This window comes from Nomascus leucogenys, chromosome 9, assembly GCF_006542625.1.
Source record: "Nomascus leucogenys isolate Asia chromosome 9, Asia_NLE_v1, whole genome shotgun sequence".
Classification (NCBI taxonomy): Eukaryota; Metazoa; Chordata; class Mammalia; order Primates; family Hylobatidae; genus Nomascus; species Nomascus leucogenys.
In genome coordinates this window covers 97898626-97922146 of record NC_044389.1, presented here as the reverse complement: position 1 = coordinate 97922146, position 23521 = coordinate 97898626, and the positions used below count along the sequence as shown (strand labels likewise).

At 37.5% G+C, this 23521-nt stretch overlaps 1 protein-coding gene across 1 annotated transcript in view; it reads right to left on the bottom strand.

Annotated features, from left to right (window-relative positions):
- The window catches only part of ST8SIA6 (ST8 alpha-N-acetyl-neuraminide alpha-2,8-sialyltransferase 6), a 122084-nt gene that overhangs the window by 27525 nt on the left and 71038 nt on the right, over positions 1 to 23521 (bottom strand). Inside the window, exon 4 of the mRNA XM_030818469.1 lies at positions 12059 to 12145. Within this exon, the coding sequence (XP_030674329.1) occupies positions 12059 to 12145 (87 nt within the window). The remainder of the gene's footprint in view (positions 1 to 12058; positions 12146 to 23521) is intronic.

The following is a 23521-nucleotide window of genomic DNA, read 5'->3' as shown; positions in this document are numbered from 1 at the left end:
AGAATATATTTTAGTTTGCAGACAAAAAAAATCTAGGTCACTGCCATTATTGTTCAACGTGTGAAGAAGAGAATGTAAAGAAACCAATTTTTGTTGACGGATTATAAACTTTTATTTAGTTAGATATTTTTAGGGAAGGAAAAGGGAAGAGTAGGAAACTTTTTTTTTTCTTTTTTGCAGACGTTGTCTGGCAACATATTGAGAGCCTGAATTAACAGTGAATCCTATGAAAACAGTTTTGTAATTATAATGCTGAATCAGTCTTATGTGTAATTACACCAATATGCTACTCTGTGAAACATTTCTTATGGGAAATGTTCCTGGTATACTTTGTATTTATGCCACTGTCTTTTATAAAAGGTGTCATTATTTCATGAACTTCAATTTACCAGACCAAGTCCTAACTATAGGCTTCGGCGAGGGTCAGTAGTGCAGGTGTATTTCAAGGAGCTTCGTCTGTGCTCTGAGAAACTGTGTCTTGCACAGGTGGAGAAACAGGCAGGTCAGTTTTGCTCATGGCCATTTAGTGAACCGGGTTCACAAACATAAAGGGGCCCGAAGTGCTCCCAGAAAGCCAGCGTACATCTCAGGCATTGTTCTGGGACAGCTCCTACGGCTAGCTGTGGAATTCATCATCTTCCGCTTTTTAGCTTCAGCCCCACACTCAGCTTCTGTTTTTGCCTGGCCTCTGGGAACCGCTTTTGGCTTCTGGCTCCCTTCCAAATCCTAACTTTTCATCTATGCCCTTAGGCTTCACCTGGCAGAATCTCAAATAAGAATGATCCCTTCCTACCCTGGGTTCGCCAGCCCTTATTTAGCCCTAGTCAAGGGTTAAGTAACCTGGGGGCGGGGTGGGAAGCATAACTCTTGGCTCTGCCTGTAGTCAAGCTGATTAATTTTCAGGGAATTCAGAGCGATTCCTGATTAGACCTCAGAGCACGTGGTTTGACCGGCCATCTGGAAAGGGAGGGACGAGCCGCAGACAGTTCATATAAAGGTAAATCCTTTTCTACGGAAAATAATGCACAGAAAGACGATAACCTAGAAAGTTGAAGTTTAATACTTTCTGCTTGGTGTGACCTACTTTCCATCATGAAAAGACCAAAGAAAGTTCAAACATAACGAACTGAACAGGAAGAGTTCGTCCTTACCAAGCACGTGGTATAATCCATATGAAATGATCACAAAAGCAAAACTGGGGTTTATAAATGTTTACACATCCCCCTAGGCAGAGGACTGGAACAGAAACTATTATAGCGTTATTGCGCTATCATAGACTTGCTGTATTTATTGCAGATACCAAGAGTTTAAACTAGTTAGTAAATATTAATTGTAAGCCAGAAAAATGATATTAAACTGGAAATAATCAGAATAGCTACCATGTGCCGAGATTCTAATATATAACAGACTCTGTACTGAGCATTTGACATATTGAATATTCATAAGAACTCACAGAGGTAAGTATTGTCTTCATTTTACTGACAAAGACACTGGCTAGGAAAAGTGGCTTAGCCTAATAAGAATAAAGACATAAAGACGTTGCCATCAATAACCAGCAGCAGAGGTAAAATGGTGCCTGTAAGATGTTCTAGTAGGAACTCATTCACTTACAGGAGAGACCAAATTTAAAAGAAAATGAAAGATGAGGGATAACAAACAAGAAACATCAATAATAAAATGCCTGAAACAAACAAGACACATGGAGTCAACTTAAAGCTGAGCCTAGAAACCAGACTGTACTCCCCAACCCTTTCCAACTCCTAGTTCCTATAGTGAGTCTTGACCTATTTTCTGAACCACCTAGAAAGAGCCTTTGTTCCTCCTGATGTATTCCATAAAACACATGACTCCAATTAACCAGGTCTGTAAATTAAATAAACACACACACACATGCACACACAAATGAAAATTTATTAATTGTGGCTGGCGTAATGAAGGTGAATTTCAGGATAATACGTCAGCAATGACTTAATCAGGTTGTCCAGGGAAGGCTTCCCTGAGGAGGGGATAACTGGTTCTAAACTGGTTGGGGCAGGGGTGGAAGTGGTTGGAGCGATGTGGCCAAAGTCCATAGTCCCTCCAGTTATTGGGCAAGAAGTAGATGAGAAGGATTCATCATGGTTCATGGTGGTTCATGGTGGCCAGTTTGAAGGTCATGGAGTAAGTAGAAGGTACTATGAGAGAGTGGGTATAGACAACTCCTGCCAGGATTTGGCTGCGTCGTGGAGGACAAAGCATCTTTGAGTATTTAAGAAATGAAACAAAAAATTAGATCGAGATGGCATGCTGACATACTGTGATTTTAGAAGCGACGGGCTTGCAATGAATGCTTGCTTCACACTAAAGTAGTTTATGTTATTAAGAAAGGAATGATCTAGCCCCAGCTACTCCGGAGGCTGAGGCGGGAGGATCGTTTGAGCCCGGGAGTTCGAGACCAGCCTGGGCCATGTAGTGAGACCCTATCTCAACAAAACAAAACAAAACAAAAATGATCTAAGAAATCCAGTGATTTAAGGATTCCAAAGGCAGGGAAACATTCCATTTCAGCCCCAATAGATTGAAGGAAAATTAAGAGCTTTAAATAGACACCCCCCCCTTTTTTTAGCAACACATCTATACCTCAGTTAAAATAGGGTTGTCTATTGATTGAAGGGAAATTAAGAGCTTCAAATAGACACCCCCCCCTTTTTTTTTAGCAATACATCTATACCTCAGTTAAAATAGGGTTGTCTATTGAACTAGCCAGTTGGTACATTGGGAAAAATCCCAGTAACCTACAGGGGAGCTGTCTGTAGTCTGCGTGATCATTAGGCTGACACCACACTGACAGGTAAGATACGGCCATTGATAGTCATCCCTGCTTCACGTTAATCCGTGACACTGATCTCAGTAGAGTTTGATCTTCAAACTCCTGGCTCCCTCAAAATATTGGGAAGGTGGCATGACCTGTACATTTAGAATCGGAAAGTCAGACATCAGTGATTGCCCCTTAATGAATCTAGTGAGATAAATAATGGAAGACATGGTATTCAGAAAAGCCAAGAATATTATAAGACCACAACAACTGGAGAAGCCTCATGTCATCATCTTGCCACTTTTCCCTTTCCCTGAAACTGCTGAGTGTTTCCTGCCCCCACCCCAGCATCTCTCTTCTAATTGCTCTACTGGGCTTCTCAGTCCAAGTCTTCATCACTTCACACCTGGCCCAGTGCAGAAGAGGCCACCTGTGCTACCTATCCTGCACAAGTCTACTGCACTAACCATTTTTTCATGTGATGGCAGAGGGGGCAATGGATATCAAGAATTCCAAGACTAGATATCCAGTTCCTTCATTTACTAGTGATGACAGCTTGGAAAATTCACCTAAACTCTGAACCTCTACCTCTTCATTTGTTAAATGGGGTTAAAAAAAAACGTTAAATTTCTTCCAGGATAGAAGTAAAAAAAAATTGTAGTACTGTAACTGGGACATCTATATTTAACCTTCATTTTACGTTAAATTATTCCACCATCACATATTAGATGAAACCCAAACTCCTACGGCCCCACATAACATGACAGCTAAAGAAAGAAAATGAATAAATACCCAAAGGAAATGAAATCAATATGTTAAAAAGATATCTACACTCCCATGTTTACTACAGCATGATTCACAATAGCCAAGATGTAGAATCAGCCTAAGTGTCCATCAATGGTTGAATGCATAAATAAAATGTGGTATATCTACACAGTGGAATAGTATACAGCCTTAAAAAATGAGGAAATTCTGTCATTTGCAGACAACAAGAATAAACCTGGAGGACATTATGCTAAGTGAACTAAGCTAGGCACAGAAAGACAAATACTGCATAATCTCACTTACCTGTGGAATCTAAGAAAGTTGAACTTATAGAAGTACAGAGTAGAATGGTGGTTACAAGAGGTTGGGAGGAGATGATGGTCTAAGGGTACAAAGTTTCAGTTGGGCAGAAAGAATACATTTTTCAAGATCTATTGCACAACATGGTGACCATAGTTCCTAATAATGTATTGCATATTTCAAAATTGCTAAAAGAGTAGATTTTAAATGTTCTCACTACAAAAAAAAATGTTAAGCATGTGAGCTGATGGATATGTTAATTAGCTTGATATAATTATTCCACGATGTATGCATATATCTAAACACCATATTTTATTCCATAGATACAATATTCATCAATTAAAAATAAATATTTAAGTTTAAAAGAATAATAAGTAAAACTTCAAAAAGTCCAAATTCAATCAGCAACTCAGATGTCTAAGTTTTTCCCTTAACAGCTAATGTGTACATTGATATTGTTAAGTTTATAAAAGATCAGCTCACATATTTGAGTAGAATGTCAGAACTAATGCAAGGTAAAATGAAATATAAAAGAATATGATGATTAAAGCAAAGGATAGGAAGTCAGTTGAAGTATAAACTCATGAGTGAAGGAACAATGTTAAAACACTGGAGAGAGATCTATCTACTTTGATATTGTACCAGTGTAAACAATGTCATGTACCAATGAAGACATCGCAAGCAATGTTATAAGGAAAAGAGAATTTGAAACACAAGGCAGCCTAAAAGGGAGCTCATTTGACATGTGAACATAAAAATATATAGCTAATATTGAGTACAACTTGGGAGATAAATTTTGAAGTAGAATTTAGAAGACCAGTGAACCCTATGTGAGTTCCATATACTTTGATGGCAAAGTTTATATTCTGAAGACCAAGGAGAGGAGCTAGTCCCTAAATGTGCAAGAGTTAGTTTCTGTTATTAAATACGGCAGAAGTAATGACATGGTGTGGTTTCTGTTGCTTTTTCTAAATGCACAGGCATGCTGTACGGTAATGACAAATAGAAGACGATATGACAGTATATTAATGCTGAAAAATGGTCTTGATGCAGAGGAAACAAAGAAAAAAGCTTTTTCAATGTGACAACTGACCCAAATCACCTATCATAAAGTACACACATCTTCTTAAATTAAAAAAAAATAAAATATGTATTGCTTTCAGCTGTCAATGTAGTCACCCTGTATGAATTGTAAACAGCAAACATTTAGAGGCTCAGAAAAATGAACTTAGTCTTGTATTATGGAAAGAAGCCCCTAGCAGAGATGATTTTTGGTTTTCTCCAAGAACTTTGTTCCACAGAACAAAACGCCTGGGACATAATAAGGTTCAATAAATGTTAATTGAATGGAAAAGTGTAAGCTCACAAAACACTTACCAAAATCAAACAATACTGTTGCTTTTGCAGAAATGGTTCAGAAAATAAGTGAAACTTTGTGGTAAAATTAAGTGTGGTTTTCCAATTTTATGATCTAATGCAAAAATTTGATTAACTTATCCCATCTCTTTTCATAATTTATATCCTTTCACAAAGTTAAATCATTAAATGGTATGGTTTGAATAATGTAAATGTCATATAGCTAAAACAGTTAACATAGGTGGTAGATATGCATGTGTATTTTGTTTCACACTATTTTCTTCAAAGAACATAAAAATGAAAGCAACACGGTGACTGTTATTTTAGAAATATCAATGAATCTACAAATACAGCACTGGAATATTTTCTCACATATCCAACACAAGAAAGACAAAGAAATAACTTTCAAGAAATTTTAATCAAACCTGAGGGGATAATACAAGATTAAATAAAATTGCCACAGTGTAATAGTTATCTGTAACAAAGTAATCAGGCAAGAAATACCTGTTTTACAAGTCATTTGAAAGGTATCTCATTTGCCTGAGTCATAAATGTGTGGGTTGTCATAATAGCACTGTTTCCTGCCACTAAGTTTTCAGTAAATATGTGATTGATAATATTCAGTCATCTTGGATTCCAGCTCATCTCTTTGAAACATGACGATGTCTATAAAAATCAAATGGTATTAGTGGCTCCAAAAGAAACTAAGAAACAAAATAATAGTATGTGTATTTCGGGGCCAGGGGTAGTGGGGGCGAGGCGGCGGGGAGGGGGTTGGGGGCAAGAAAGTAAAATAGAAATTAAGCACTGTTACTGTGTACCTATTAGTTTTCTGTAATTGCTTACACAAATGAATATGGTTCTTTTAAGTTAGAAAACTATTCAGGAAAGCTAATGCAGTAATTACCATGCAAGTTACCTAGGGAATCTAATTACTGGAGCTCAAAGATCTGTGGGGATAAAACCTGCTTACCAGAAGTTTCCAGAGCTTCACAAAGGCTTCAAAGGTGAAGCAGAAGAAGTGGGGAAGGAGGAGCAGAGGGCGTCTCATATCATGTTTAATTTAAATTTGAGCATCTCAATGTTATTCTCAAATAGCTGAGTGTCACGCTCAAGCAAATGATTATCCATGAGTTTTCTAAAAATCAGAGGGAGAGACTGTGAAGAGGAGTAATTTCTTAGACTGAAATACAGGTAGATTTTTCACAAATTATTCTGTGCATTAGCTTGTCCTTGGAGGGAAGGGGGTGGGACCTCTTACAGGAGAATCAATCAAGCTTTTAAAAGCAGAAAAGGCAGACACCTGAACATTGTTGACTTTGTACAGCTACACCTAAAAGAAATTAGATACCAAGAAAGAACAGAGAGCAGGACATCTTCAACTCTTACTTAAATCTCTCTTTAACTGAGTTCAACTGGTATCTCGCAAAATGCAAATTCATAGCAGAAACTTTAGAATCTGTGGTAAATTTCAGGTAAATCTGAGCCAGACTCATGCCTATGCTTGGGATAACCATGCCGTCTTGGAAGGTGATGGGATAGGCATCCTGGATAGGCAAGTGAATCCCAAACAGAGTCTCAGGGCCAGAAAGATCCTTAGAAATACATTAGTCCATGTGGAAGGTCCTAGTGAGAATCTGATGAAAGTCACAGATTCTTTTCCCAGAAACATGTACAAAATCTCACAATTTCAAGAGTTTTAGGAAACCACTTTCATGGACTTCAGATTAAGAATCTTCCTAGTTAAGCCTTTCATGTTTCCAGGTAAAAGCTGAAGGAAGTTCGAGACTCAAATGCCCAGCTGCCAAGTTCTCAGACCCCACAATTAAGTCCTGAATGAGTAAAAGCTTAGGAATCTATAAAAAGAGGACAAACCCCCTCGTAGCACAAAAAGAAAGTTAAAATAAAATTGCTGAGAAGATAGACTTGGAGAAGCCCTATGTCTTACAAAAGCCAGATTTAAACTGCAGTTGCTTTTCTTTTTTGAGAGAATTCATTTTCTCTTAGCATTTATATTTTCCCCAGACCAAGGAAAAGGTCTTCTCTATCCAGTTGTCCTAAAGTCAGCTCAAACACATCCTGTCCGAGATGCTTTTATCTTCTCAATCCAATTTCTCTTTGAAATCTTTCTATCTGTCCAGTAGCAGCATGAGTATTCCAGATGCAAGATTTCTCATTTGACTTTATTTTTCTTCTCCTTCAATAAGAGAACCAGAAGTCAACAAGTAACTAAGTCCTACCAAGTCTTCAGTCATAGAGCAATTTATTGGGTACCATCTGTGTTATAGGCACTGCAGATACAAAGATAAATAAGGTAATGCCATATCCCCAAAGGGCTCATAGTCAAGCATCTCTCTCTTGATATTTTCTTAGCTACCACTGATGTTGTAGGTGATCACCATTCTGTAGTTACTTGTCTACAACCAGCCCCTACCTGCTCTGATTTTTCTACACGACTCTCTCCCTCCTAATACTCCAACTTGCTTTCATTCATTATGCTGTCTGAATACTTTCCCTAAAACAATAAATTCAATTTGTAATTCCTTTGCTAGCAATATTCCTCTTGGGCTCCTGGTATCTACAGAATGTCTGTGGACTTTAATAACCAGATCTCCATGCATCAGATTCTTCCCTGTCTACCTGAAATTATCCTCTTTATCTTGCGTACCTAACAGTACAAGTTCATTGCTCCAGCCCAACTGGCCTTGAAACTTATTGGCCTTTCTTCCTGGCCTCTTCACTCCCAAATTGGTCTCACCCTCCCTTTCCAGCCATCTTCAGAGCTATAGCTCAAGTTCTGCCTCTTTTCACAAAATATTTCAAAAAACTATATCCCACAGTGATCTTGAATTAATATATGACAGTATTTGTCTAAATCACTCATTCTGATATTCAATCATAAATATTCATATTTATATTTCTTGTCTTTGTAAAGTGACTATAAATTCTTTGAGTTCAGTAAGAAAACATTACACTTTTTTGTTTACTTTCATGCATCCATTTCTTTAATTTTTTTTTATTGAGGCCCTATTTTGTGCGCAGGACTCTACCAGGCATGAGAAAAGGCTACAGTGCTCTGACTTAGTAAATCTTAAATTTTTGTGGCTGAGTAAACTTTATCTTTTTTGATAGCAAGTGACATATTTATTTAAGAAAAATAACTTTTAAGCGCTCTCATGGTTAGCTCACACACACAGGAGTCCTATAATTTTCAAATAATCCCTAGTTGTCAACTGTTGGAAGTTTCAACAATCAGGTTGCAGATGAGTTTAAAATATATTGACTTGTTTGCATTCTTCCAAATTTAATGTAACTTTTGTAATTGCTGCTTAAAAATTACCACGTTTTGAAAACTCACATTCTACTTTTCTTCAATTTGGTCTCTAAGTAAATAAAATAAAATTAAAAATAATTGAGCTACATGACATCTATAATTACAGCGAACATATCTATAATACCAGCTTTATAAACAAGCAAGAGATTCCCCAGATTTGGCCAGCTATATTGGTAAAAATTTAGGAAAGTAGGTGGTTTATTATGATTTAATTGCATAGACTTCTGTTGAGGGTTTCTGTAATTTAGTTTAGAAATAGGCCCATAAAAAGAACATTACAATATAATAAATATTCAAGTCAATAAATAAATGTCTGCGTGCCTGTTCTCTTCTATGACAACAAAGTGTATTATAGCCCCAGATGTTTACTTTTTTTTTCTTTTTTGAGGCAGAGTCAGTCTGTCAGCCAGGCTACAGTGCAGTGGTACAATTTAGATCACTGCAACCTCCGCCTCTCAGGTTCAACTGATTCTCCCGCCTCAGTGATTCTTCCAAGAACCTGGGACTACAAGTATGCACCGTTACGCCTAGCTAATTTTTATATTTTTAGTAGAGATGAGGTTTCACCACGTTGGCCAGGCCAGTTTCTAACTCCTGACCTCAAGTGATCCACCCACCTCGGCCTCCCAAAGTACTTGGATTACAGGTATAAACCACTGTGCCTGGCCTAAGATGTTTACTTAAATTGGCCCTGAAGGGATGGATAGGCCATTGGGAATAATTGTCATGGTTACTGATGCATTTTTTTTTAACGTGGAAATGGTACTAAGGTAAGAATGGCTGTACCCTCCACGGACCAGCCATCTATACAGATTCTATACCTCATAATCTGCAGCAGTGACTCTCATACAGCTCTGGCATTTGAAGAGACTGATTTTTGTCCAAAAAAAAGAAAGGAAAGGAAGACAAAAGATTTACAGATAATATAGTTATTAAATGGAGCCAGACATTGTGAGTGAAATAGAGATGATTGAAGGCTCTAAATAAGGTTACCTTCCCCCAAGGGAATCCCCAAAAGGGATTTCCTTTTGCTCCTATCAGGCATCTAAGCTAAGGGCAGATCTAAATCCAGCTCAGGATGGAAATGTTTCAAAGTTGGCCTTCAGTTCTTTTTTTTGTTTGTTTTAGAGACGGAGTCTTGCTCTGTCATGTCACCCAGGCTAGAGGGCAATAGCGCAATCTGCAACCTCTGCCTCCCGAGTTCAAGTGATTCTCCTGCCTCAGCCTCCTGAGTAGTTGTGATTACAAGTGCGTGCCACCACGCCTGGCTAATTTTTTTTTGTTTGTTTGTATTTTTAGTAGAGACGGGGTTCCACCATGTTGGTCAGGCTGCTTTTGATCTCCTGATCTCGTGATCCACCTGCCTCAGCCTCCCAAAGTGCTGGGATTACAGGCATGAGCCATACGCCCAGCCCCTTCAGTTCTTTTAAAAACTGGTTTTTCCAGGGATTCAAAGTTGGCCTTCAGTTCTTTTGAAAAATGGTTTTTCCAGGGATTGCTAGAAGCTCTGCTCAGCTTCTCTGCCTCTCAGCCAAATTTTGCTTTTGTATTCGGCAAGTTCTTTGTGAGAAAAACCAGCCCAAATTGATGGGTTCCCTTCACCTTCTGGGCTTTAGTCCTTTAAATTCTCCCTGCCTTGGTGGCAGGGAGGACCTGCTCCAGTGTCCTCACACAGGTGTTTGGTAGACTTTGTTTTATTTTCATTACTCTCAAGAGGCTTGGTCTGAACCTAACAGCCAGAAGTAAAAGCTCCTATACTCCCTAATTTGATCATTACAGTCATTACGAATCTATCTTTCCAGCTAATTATCTTAGATTGATCCTCAATAGCTCACTACCTGAATCTCTCCCTCTTCTTTTCTTGTCTATTCTGCATATGCAGAAAGGTTTCTCAAAATCAGAGTCTGTTATCATTTGTTGACCCTGTGATCATTTAGGTTATGATTTTGCAATTTTCAGTCTCATCTTCCTGCCACCTGGACCTCTCAAATCCAGTCTGAAATAGATTGGATTTGGCATAAAATGTCCTGGAAATGAAATAGTTAAACAGGAATCCCCTTTCCAGCCTCTCTTCCTAAAATATCAGGTAGGAAAAATGTTTAATGATATCCTGCAGGAAGTCATGATATCCATGTGTCTACCCAGTGGAGGGAAGATATACCCATTTTTAGCTTTGACACCACCAGGAAGGCACTCTTTCACCTACTGGAGGTGGAGCAGAACCCTCCTCACATTGGCAGCAGAATCAAAGGCAGTTGGTCCAATCATACCAGCATATTCTGACTGAAGAAGGAACAGGCAGAGCCACTACATAAGGCAAACAAGAAGAGCTGCCTTCCCACATAAAAAAAGAGAACCATACTGCAGATATTTCTTAGAGTATTTTAGGGGAAAGCAAAGTCTCTTTAGTAATAATTTTTACAAGTTTAATGCTTCAAGTAAACTTTGAAAATAATGAGTAAAGATAAAGACATGTCTCTGAATTGTAATAGGATAAAATAATTTGGCATAGGATGAAATTGGAATGGGATGTACAGGAAAGAATCAGAATGTGGAAAAGAAGGAGGAAGAGGAGGAGGAAAGGAGGAGGGAGAGGAGGAAGGAGGAGGAGGGGAGGGAGGAAGGAAGGAAAGAAGGGAGGAAGGAAGGAAAGAAGGAAGGAAAGAGAATAAAGAGAAGAAGGAGGAGGAGGAAAGAAGAGGAAGAGGAAAAAGGAGGAGGAAAGAAGAAGAGAAAGAAGAAAGAAGAAGATGATGAAGAGGAAGAATGAGGAGGAGGAAAAAGAAAAGAAGCCCCGCCCCCCGAAACAAAAACCAGAGCAATCTAGACCAAGCAAGCACAGAGACAACTGACCTTAATCTATGATATGTGGAGGTATGGGGGTAAGAACTATCAGATAAGTACTGATGCTCCCTCACTGCATATTGCTTTAACAAAGTTTATTTCTGTCTGGATGGGCTACAAGTTTTCCAGCTACAGCCCTATAATGATCAAGTGATAACTTGGTTTTGCCAGTTGACACCTCCTTCCTGGGTTATTACTTAAAGCAACTCATGCCCCTGAATGTCACTTGTGTTAAAAAGTGAATGAGGAAAAACTGGAAGAGTATGCAGAAAACTAAAGTTGTTCTAAAGTGATGGGATTATAGATTATGTTTTCCAAACATTCTTTACTACGATGACATTTTATTTACTAAAATAAATAAATACCAAATATAAATGGTACCAAAAAAACACAACATCTTCTAAAATATAACTTAAAAACATAATAAAATCTTTCTTTTGAATTTGGGATTTTTTGTAATTAAAACAGTAACATAATGCAAATTTCTACACAAGAGATGGAGATGGAATGCCCTGTGCCTCATGAGAGGGTCTTAGAATTTAGTCGGCCTCATTGCCAGCTGGGGTTGGTTCTACTTCTCTTTTTAATAACATATTGCCTATTTTTCTACAAAGCAAATGAACAAGACATTTTTAAAATCTCGTATTATTTATGAAAAAAATTACCTAAAATTTGCATATTCTTCTGCTTGCCGTTTCCATGGACAACTCTGTATATCTGTGATAATCTGAAGGTAGTCGTTCTCTGAATACCTAAAAATTAAATGTCAATATAATTAGAAAATAATGATCTCATATGTAAGTCTTCTTAGAAGATACTTTTATAATCTACTCACTTCAGTCTATAAATATTTTTTGATATAAGGTGAGGCAGAAATAATTAAAATCATACTCATTTCAAAACACCAAGAAAATACAATTTGTAAATGATTATTATGTTGGTGTAGGGATTTATAATTTGCACATATCATAAGCCAAGTGTAGTATTAAAAACCATGACAACACACCAACTCACATATGTATCTTATGGACATTTCACCTTGGATTGAAGTAATTGACAAATAAATATATATTTATAGATGTTTTATAGATGTTTGCCATAAATATGTACTCAATAGATTTTTTCAGACTCAAGTTCACATATTTACCTTGGAATGTATAGACAAAAATTTCCTCCAAATAATTATCTTAAGTTATAATTTTGAACTGTACATTCAACACCCAGATTGGACTGTTGAGAGAGAAGTTTATTGACATAAAAATCTATAGGTAGAGTGGTATAGTTTGAGAAGCACTGAGCAGGATCCCAGTCCCCATTAGATCTCTCCCTATCTGAAATTCCACCATTAAGTATTAATTTCTAAAGCACAGAATATCCTTTAGTCTTTTTTTTATATTTTATTTGATTTTATTATTATTTTTTTTGAGACAGAGTCTTGCTCTGTCGCCCAGGCTGGAATGTAGGGGCACAATCTCGGCTCACTGCAAGCTCCACCTCCCGGGTTCACGCCATTCTCCTGCCTCAGCCTCCCGAGTAGCTGGGACTACAGGTGCCCGCCACCACGCCCAGCTAATTTTTTGTATTTTTAGTAGAGACGGGGTTCCACCATGTTAGCCAGGATGGTCTCGATCTCCTGACCTCGTGATCCGCCCGCCTCGGCCTCCCAAAGTGCTGGGATTACAGGTGTGAGCCACCGCGCCCGGCCCCTTTAGTCTTTGTGTTCTCATTTGAAATGCAAATATCCCTTTGAGTGAGAAAACTCTTAAATTTTATTTCAATTAGTAACTTATTCATTAGTTGCCAGGTATTAGTGATCAAAGGCTCTACAACAATGAGATAGAATATATGTTGATGACATAATGGAGAAGAAAAATGAAACCAGACTGGTATCTAGATTGACAGAACATGATGGAGAGTACTGGGAATGGAAAATATTAAAATATAAATGAAAGACTTTTTCTTATTTTTCTAAGTCTTCTTGAAAGAAAATTGTTTAAAGTGACTATAATAATATTTGAGGTGGGGTTATATATGTAGACATAAATGCATGACAACTATAGAACAAAGGCCAGAAAGAGGTGGGGGCGGGAAAGTGGAAATAGAAGTGATATAAATCGTTTGACAACTGACAGCAATAAGAAAAAGATGAACACTCTTCACCTAAAACAACGAGCAAAACCAAACAAAATCATAAAAATGTTATCATAAAAACACTCAATCCAAAGGCAGGCAAAAAAAGAGGGAAGGGAATAAAGAACAGGTAAATAGAGAACAAAGAGCAAGATGGCAGATTTAGGCCCAACTGTGTGACTAATCTCAACAAAGATAAATGATCTAGGCATACCAATTAAAAGGCAAAAAATGTTAAACTCGGAGAAGAAAGAAGATGAAGAAGAAGAGGAAGAGGAAAAAGAAGAAGAGGAAGAAGGAGGAGAAGGAGGAGAAGAAGGAGGAGAAGGAGGAGGAGGAGAAGAAGAATCGACCAATCCACATGTTGTCTACATGAAGCATATTTCATATAAGCAAATAAAACTAAAAAGAATCACTAAAACAAAGAAGGGCTATATTCATAGTATATTTCTGAGCAAGGAATGTTACTACAAGAAAATAATATTCCCAAGCAAAGAATACTAATGAAAAAATGAGATTAGAGTAGAAATTGATAAAATCTTTAAAATTCAATGAGATCAAAAACTTTTGAAAACATCAATAAAATTGATAAAACTCTTGCTGCACTGATTAGAAAAAAGTGAGAGAAGATACAAATGACCAGTACCAGAAATGAGAGAGGATGGAGTGCTAAGAATCCTTAAAACATTAAAAGTATAATAACTTTATGCCAAAATAGTTGGTGACATAGATGCAATGGATATATGTGTTAAAAGACACAAACTACCAAAGGCCACTCAAGAAGAAATTGATAACATAAATAGTACTATAGCCATTAATAAAATCGATTTTGTAATTAAAATTCTTCCTACAAAAATAAAAATAATAAAACACTAGGCCCAAATCGCTTCACTGGAGAATTTTATCAAACATTTAAGGGATATTAATACCAATTGTATGCAGTCTTCTAGAAAATTGAAGGGGTAAGACACTTCCCAACTTACTATATGAGAACAGGGTTACCCTGATACAAAAATAAGGAAAAGACATTGGAAAAAAGAAAAAACAGGCAGGCCAACATTTCTTATAAAGATAGATGCAAAAAATCCTCAACAAAATATTATTGAATTGAATCCAACAACATGAAGAAAGGATAAAGCAGTGTGACCAACTGAGGTGTCTATCAGGAATTTGGTTTATTTTAAAATCAATCAAAGCAGCTCACCATATTAACAGAATAAAAAAAAACACAAATAATAATCTCAGCACACAAAAGGATTTGACCTGATCCAACATTCAGCAATGACAAAAACCCTCACAAAATTCAGTGTAAAAGAGAATTTCCACAATTTGATAAAGGACGTTTACAAAAACACCCATGGCTAGGATCATACTTAACGGTGAAAGACTGAATGATGAATGCTTTCCCCCTAAAATAAGGAAAAAGACAAGAATGTCCACTTTCACCATCTCTATTCCGCATTGTATTAGAGGTCTAACCAATGCAATAAAGAAGAAAAGGAAATAAAGCCATCCAGATTAAAAAGGAAATAATAAAACTGTCTTTATTCAGAGATGACATAATCGTCTAATGATTGTAGAAATGATGTATACATATGCCAACACTTGACAAATTATACACTTAAGTTGAAGTTCATTGAACATTACTCATCAAAAAATTTTAAATGTTTATTACTAAACTAAAAATTATATTTTCCATGATGCTATAACTAAGATAATAAGCATTACATATCAGCCATTTTTAAGGATCAAATATCTAAAATTTAAAATTGGATTTATTATGAACCTAAAGTATGTTTAAATTGATACGCTTTTTCAAAGAGTTCCCTGGATAGCTAATAAGTTGCTGCTTCCTATGAGCTCTCAGACTGCTTTGACCAACATTTCTATAATAGCCTCTCTCACATTAAATTTAATTGTGAGTTTACACGTTGGTTTCTCAGTCTCTCCCTTCCCCTCAGGACTTTGAGGACTGACCATTTCTAGCCCAGCACAATCCCTGCGACATGCTGATTTGTTTTTATTAACCTAGGAAATGCATTTTATTTATGTATTTATTTAGAGATGGAGTCTCGCTTTGTTGCCCAGGCTGGAGTGCAGTGGCGTGATCTCGGCTCACTGCAACATCCGCCTCCCGGGTTCAAGCTATTCTCCTGCCTCAGCCTCCTGAGTAGCTGGGATTACAGGCACGCGTCCCCATGCCCGGCTAATTTTTATATTTTTAGTAGAGACGAGGTTTCACCATGTTGGTCAGGCTGATCTCAAACTCCTGACTTTGTGATCCACCCACCTCAGCCTCCCAAAGCGCTGGGATTACACGCCTGAGCCACCGCGCCCGACCTGGAAATGCATGTTTAAATATAAATACAACACGTAATGAGGTCGTAAACTATTCTGAATAAGCTCAAAGCTTGGATTATGGTTTCCACTTAAAACTTCCCTCAGTACTGACTTACTTCCACTGACTTTTCCTATTTACAAATCTCCCGATTTAAAGCCCAGCCCTCCTTCAATGTATCTATCATTTGAGAATTCTCACATTAGCGCGCAATAGCTCATTAGTCAATTTTCTCAGTCCAGTAATTCAATTCACCCAGTTTCTTAGCATTAAAGGCATGCATATGTGTGTGTGTGTGTGTGTGTGTGTGTGTCCTGTTAAACTACTACCCCCTTTCTCCATGAGTAACACGTACATTAACTGTACCCATCTTCCTTTTTGAGCTCCCTCAATAGTGATCAATGTAGAACTTGCCAATTAGTTCACACAGGAAATGGAGAAAGGGGTTTATATTGCTTGGTAGTAGTGATCTAACCTCTGCAACTTAAAGAATACAATAAATCCCTCTCTTTTTGGCTGACTCTTGGATTTGAGGGTAATCTCCTTTCTCAGCCCTCTTTCTTGGCATGGCATGGGTATGAGGATCCTCTCGTCCTTTCCTCCATACTTTATGTTATGAATATGCTGGAGTTGGCTCATACAAGTATGGGAGCTGACTGTTAAGTTTTCAGGAATGTTGTGAACAGGTTATTAAACCATTGGTAGCTTGAAATCAGCAAAAGTGGAAGCATTTACACCACAGGAATTGGCGAATTTGACAAGTCAGGTTTCTCTGCTTCCCCCCTCCACCCAAGCTAATAGTAAAACATGAATGAGCTCATCATAGCTCCTATACTTCTCATCCCAGCTGTGAGCCTGTTGGCCTGGCCCATACTCATTCATTATCCCCATAGTTTGAGCTTCATTGAGGCTTGCTGTAAAGGCCAGGTAAGACTTGGCTGCCACATCTAACTCATCAAATAAGACTGATCCAGAGTGGTTCTGGGTTATACAAAACTATCATATAACATCCAAACAGCAAGTACTACCTTGGCAAATTAAAGATGACTTTATTACCATCAAAATTGTGTGCAAATGCTCCTGAGTATATGATACTTTTATTTTAGCTTACTTGAAAAGCAGAGATTTTTTTTGCAATCATTCTTGCATGTATGTTGAGCTTAGTCTGGGACATTAAAATTGCCATCCATGGACAATTGGGAAAAATGTGCATTGTAGAATATGGATAGTCTTTAAAATATTTTGTTTTAAACACCCCTCCCCCTATATATTGTAGGTGGTTCCAATTTAACCTAATATTGAAAGACGCCAATCATAATGTATCTCAGTTTACTGGTAAGTTAGCTAAATAAAATGGCCTTTGACTTTATGGTCACTGATATGTAAAACAAAGTGAATACCTTATGGCAGACCCATCTATTATTAGATATACTTCTGGCCATTTTACAATTGGAAGACAGTAGTCAAGGTACTTACTCCTTGAGATTAAATGTTCAAAAAGTCATTTTTATGTCCAATCTGGAAATGAAGCCTTATCCTCTGACATTATAGAGGGGAAGACAAAAGAATAATGGATATCAAAGGGAATTTTTTTCTAAGTGCTTGCCCTTTTTAGTGAAAGTTAAATCACGAACAGCTTTTTGAGAAAATTAAGATTGCCACAGGATCATCGCAATTATAAAATGGAAGCATGGTTGCAACCAAAAATCATTTGAGGAGGAAAAACCACATGTGTGCTCCAGCTGTGGGCCAAGTTGGGGATAGGCGTGTCTCTGCAACAGCTTCCTGTTAAGTAAAATGTTCTAAATCACATCATATTTTCTGCATACTTACATGTATAATTGATTTTCAGTTTATAAAGCACAGATCTTACCCCAAAATCTTGGGAGGTAGCTCTGCTTCAGATATGATTTCTGTTTTTCTGGATGACAAAACTGAAAGTTCTGAGAAGATAAACAGCTTGCTCAATATTGCCTTGTATGTAGATGAGCTAAGAATTAAACTCATGTCTTTTGATTCACATTCTGGCTCTTTCCAATATATCATATTATATCTCATCTATTTTCATAATGAAACTGAAAATCCCATCAGAAACGTTTTCTGTCCCAAGACATATAATAAATCACACTAAATAATGCAGCAAGTTATGTTCAAAAGAATAAATAATGTCTATTTAAATCATTATTAGTAATACTCAAAATGAACCACAAATTATAAATAACCTACTAAATGAGAATAAATGTCATATTAAAATTTTAAACATTTTTCTGGAAACGTCTCTTTGAAGATGAAGACCCCCATGCTGTGACTAGTTTTATCTCAATTAAGATATAAATGGGGCTTTTCAAGCACTATAATTTATGGTTAATTAATTAAATGGTTAAGTATTTACAGTAGTTCCCCCTTATGTATGGTTTCATTCTCTTCAGTTCCAGCTACCCATGGTGAACCACAGTCCAAAAACATTAAATGGAACCTTCCAGAAATAAACAATTCATAAGTTTAAAATCGTGGACTGCTCTGAGTGACCTGTGAAATCTCACATCGTCCTGCTCCATCCTGCTTGGGATGTAAATCATCCCTCCGTTGAGCAGATCCACCCTGTCTGTGCTACCTGCCTGCTGACTTAGTTACTTAGTAGCCATCTCAGTTATGAAGCTGCAAGAACGTAGTATATATAGGGTTCTGCACTATCTGTGGATTCGGGCATCCACAGAGGGTCTTGAAAAATATCCCATGCAGATAAGGGGAACTACTGTATTGGGTACTTACTATGTACATGGAAGTTATCTTGGAGATACTCATTTACTAGTCGTATTTAAGCAGCTGAGATACCAATTTGGTTTCCTATGACATATCTCTTCATGGTGACAGCCAGCCATTTTTCATCCATTGAAATAGGTGGGGACAACACAGTAATATTAAGTCAGTAGTTTTCTGAGTGATGTTCTGTGTAGATCAAAAAGTCTTTTTCAGCATTTTCACCAAGCCCCTGAAGAGCTCAGTTCCGCTTGAAAATAAATTCTGCAAACGAACACAGTGCTACAAGACTTTCAGTCAATACAGTCAATCATTTCCACTGGGTAATACTCTTTAAAGGAATAGCTAATGAGTGTATGAAAGCTAAACTAGGAGAAGTGTGTGGCAGGTAGACTGAGTTGAGCTATGCAGTGGCACTGACATTTTATCCACTAAAGGTAGAAGAGTTCAATTTACATTGTTTTCAGCTATGCATGATGGTAACTTCTAATTAGAGTGTCATGGGTACTCTCAACCGGCATGGGAAAAAGGGATCTGCAACTTTTATTTTCTCCATATCTTTTAATGTCCCTCAGACAAGTTAAATAAATATAGAACACAGCTTCAGAAATTAACTCCTGAAGATGCCAGTGTACTTCTTCACAGCCCCAATGAAATCTCCAAAGTGCTATAATGTATTATTTGAAAAAGCCAGGCATTCTTTTTTTTTTTTTAAGAGATGCTTCCTTTGTTCTACAAAATTAAGTTATTGGGTACTGCTATTAGGCATATACTTAAGATGTGCTAGGAAATGCTGTGAGCAGTGACCAGCCTTAGCCAACCAAGAGGGAATGGTATATCTATTTACAAAGCGGTGGGATGTGATGTAGCAAAAGCTACACAGATTGGTGGAGCACACTAGGGCTGTCCACGGGGTAGAGTAAGAGAGCTGTTACCACCCCCAAATCTACAGGTGACCCAGAAAGAGGTGTGACTGTAGGTGAAGACAATGGTGGTAGCCTTTGGTAGAAGATGCAGTCATACCTAATCCCAGCCCAGAGAGAGGGATCCATGGGAGTAAATCCCCCAAACTCACTCTCTTTCCACCTTCCACTCTCCTGCCAATGACTCCCATAGGCTGAACCTAACCAGAACCGAAAGGGTAAGAGAAAGAGGGTCCAACTAATGTAGTCCAAGGAAGTCAGCCTCAAGGACATGCAGCAAAAAGAAAAAACACGGATGGTAGGTCTGAATGATCAGCCAAGAATTTATAGCACAAATGGCAATCTATTCATGATGCTATTTTGTAGCATTATTTTGGGGTAACTGAATTGTACTTCAATGGAAAATTTGATACAATGCCAAAATCAAGCAGTAGCTCACAGCAAAATATAAAACAGAATTTTCAGTATCTTGAAGCTTTATGTATTAGTCCGTTTTCATACTGCTATGCAGAAACACCCAAGACTGGGTAATTCATAAAGAAAAAGAGGTTTAATGAACTCACAGTTCACCATGGCTGGGGAGGCCTCACAAACATGGAGGAAGGCAAAGGAGGAGCAAGTGTATGTCTTACATGGTGGCAGGCAAGAGAATGTGTGCAGGGGAATTGCTCTTTATAAAACCATCAGATCTCTTGAGACCTATTTACTATCATGAGAACAGCGTGAGAAAACCTGCCGCCATGATTCAATTACCTCCCACCAGGTCCCTCCCACAACACATGGAGATTATGGAAGCTATAATTCAAGATGAGACTTGGGTGAGGACACAGCCAAACCATATCACTTCTTCTTCACAAATATCTGCAACCTGCAAATATATCACCAGGATAAAGAGAATCAATAAACAAGTAAGGAGTCTGATATTTAACAGTTTCATATTTCCTCTTGTCATACAATCACTGTAAGATTTCTAAAGGTGAAAAAATGATGACCCACTTTTCAAGTTTCAAGGAAATCTCTAGACATATAAGAGAATATTCAGAGATGAAAGTGACAATTTAGTGATCTTATACGATCAGTTTTTACAAATAAGACCTATAAATTGCAGAGTCTGATAGAACCAATAAATTCACTATTTCACCATTTCTTGAAGTTACAACAGTAAATGAGCAAGCATGCATAGAACACCTGCTAAGATTCTTAAGCTATATATGAGTGGCTATTAACCTTTTGCATCTTTAGTTGTCCAAACTCACATAAGCAGAGCTGACCCTTCCCTCCCTCCTGACTCTCCTTTGCACCACCCCTATATCTACTATGTATCCCTATGGCACTTATCCTTTTATTTTCATGTATTTATTGAAAAAATATTTATTGGGCATTTGCTATGCATGAGACACTGTTCTATGCATCAGTAATAATCAACAAAACACAAAAATCTATGTTCTCTGCCAGGCACAGTGGCTCACGCCTATAATCCCAGCACTTCGGGAGGCCAAGCCAGGTAGATCACCTGAGGTCAGGAGTTCGAGAACAGCCTGACTAACATGGACAAATCCCGTCTCTACAAAAAAAAAAAAAAAATACAAAATTAGCCAGGCATGGTGGCACATGCCAGCTACTCGTGAGGCTGAGGCAGGAGAATTGCTTGAACTTGGGAGGCAGAGGTCACAGTGAGCTGAGATCGCACCATTGCACTCCAGCCTGGGCAACAAGAGTGAAACTCTGTCTCAAAAAAAAAAACAAAAAAAAACAAAACTGTGTTCTCGTGAAGTTTATATTATAGTAAGGGTTGATAGCAAACTGAAATAATACATACATTAATATCATGTTAAAGTGCTAGGTACTTCAATGTATTAAGTAATACAAAAGGAAAGGACAATAGGAAAAGAAAGTACGAGGAATAGTGTTGCAGTTTGTGTAGAGTGGCCAAGGAAGCCCTCACTGAGAGGTGATAATTGAGCAAATACTTGAAAAATGTATTAAGTAATTAATAAAGTAATAATTAAGTAAGCTATGCAAATATAAGGGGGTGCAAGTGTGGTGAGAGCATTCTGGGCAAAATGACAGAAATTGTAAAGGCTGGAGGTAAAAGCAGGCATGGTGTGTTTGAGGGACACAAAATGATGTGGGTGGCTGTAATCCACCTCTGAGTCACTCATGAATCCAGTCATGAAGGTGGCAGGAGATGAGATCAGAAAGGTAATAAGAAGTCTGATGCTATTGGCCTTGCTATTCAAAGAGTGGACCTGAGACTAGTGGTACTGGCATCACATAGGATAGGCTTGTTAAGAATGCAGTATCTCAGGCCCCATCCCTGACTCACAAAATTAGAATCTATATTGAAAAATCCCACAGGTGATATGTAGTTAAAAGTTTTTGGTAGCTTGATTGCGATATAATTTGTATGCCACACAATTCACCCATCATATGTGTACTGTTAAGTGGTTGTTATATTCACAGATACGTTCAAACATCATCGCAGTCAATTTTACAACATTTTAATCACCTCAAAAAAAAATCCTGTATCCTTTATTACCCTCTGCATCCCATAAGTTTTGGTGTGCTATGTCTTCATTTTCATTCATCTTAAAGTATTTTCTGATTCTCCTTTTGATTTCTTCTTGGATGCACTGGATATTTAGAAACGTGTTGTTTAATTCCCACCCATTTGTGAGCTTTCCAAATTGTTTTTCTGCGATTTATTTCAAATATCACTTCATTGTGATCAGATATTATGCTTTGTATTGTTTCTATTCTTTTAAATTTACTGCACTAAAAAAAATGATCTAACACATGGTATATCCCGGAGAATGATTTGTGTGCATTAGAGAAGATCATCATAGTCTGTTGTTACATGGAGTGTTGTAAGTCTGGTGGGTTTATGGTGTTCTTCAGGATCTTCTATTTCCATGTTAATCTTTTTCTCATTGTTCTATCCACTATTGAAAGTGGATATTGAAGTTTTGAATTATTATTGTTGACTTGTTTCTCTCTTTATTTGCTTCATGTATTTTGGTGCTGTTATTAGGTGCACACGTTTATAATTATTATATATTGCTAATGGATGACCTTTATCATTATAAAATCTCCTTCTTTATCTCTTAACTTTATTGTTTTAAGAGTCTATTTTGTCTGATACCAGTAGAACCACTCCAGCTTTCTTGTGGTTGCTATCTGCACAATGTACCTTTTTCCATCCTTTTACTTTCATTCTGTTATATCTTTGAGTCTAAAGTGTCTTCTGTAGACAGCATAGAATTGGATCATGTTTTTAATTCAGTGTGACAATCACTGACTTTTTTTTTTTTTGGAGACGGAGTCTAGCTCAGTCGCCCAGGCTTGAGTGCAGTGGCGCCATCTCGGCTCACTGCAAGCTCCGCCTCCCGGGTTCACGCCATTCTCCTGCCTCAGCCTCCCCAGTAGCTGGGACTACAGGCGCCCTCCACCACACCTGGCTATTTTTTTTTGCATTTTTAGTAGAGACGGGGTTTCACCATGTTAGCCAGGATGGTTTCAATCTCCTGACCTCATGATCCACCCGTCTCGGCCTCTCAAAGTGCTGAGATTGCAGGCGTGAGCCACCTCACCCGGCCTGACAATCTCTGACTTTTGATTGGGTGATTTAATCCATTCAAATTTAATGTTGTTATTTATATAGTTAGATTTACGTCTGCTATTTTAATTTTTGTTTGCTGTATGTTTCATGTTCTTTTTTGTTTCTCTATTCTTTTATAGCTTTGTTTTGACTTAGGTAAATATTTTCTAATGTAGCATCTTACATCTTTAATAATTTTAACTATTTTCAATGTGGTTGCTCTAAGGTTTACCATACACAACTTATCAGAATCAGCTTCAACTTTATACTAGTGTAATTGTAGGGATACATAGAAACATTATTCCTACATAGCTCTATTCTTTTTTCTCCTTAATTATGATATTATTATTATAGGTATTATGCCTATTAATGTTACAAA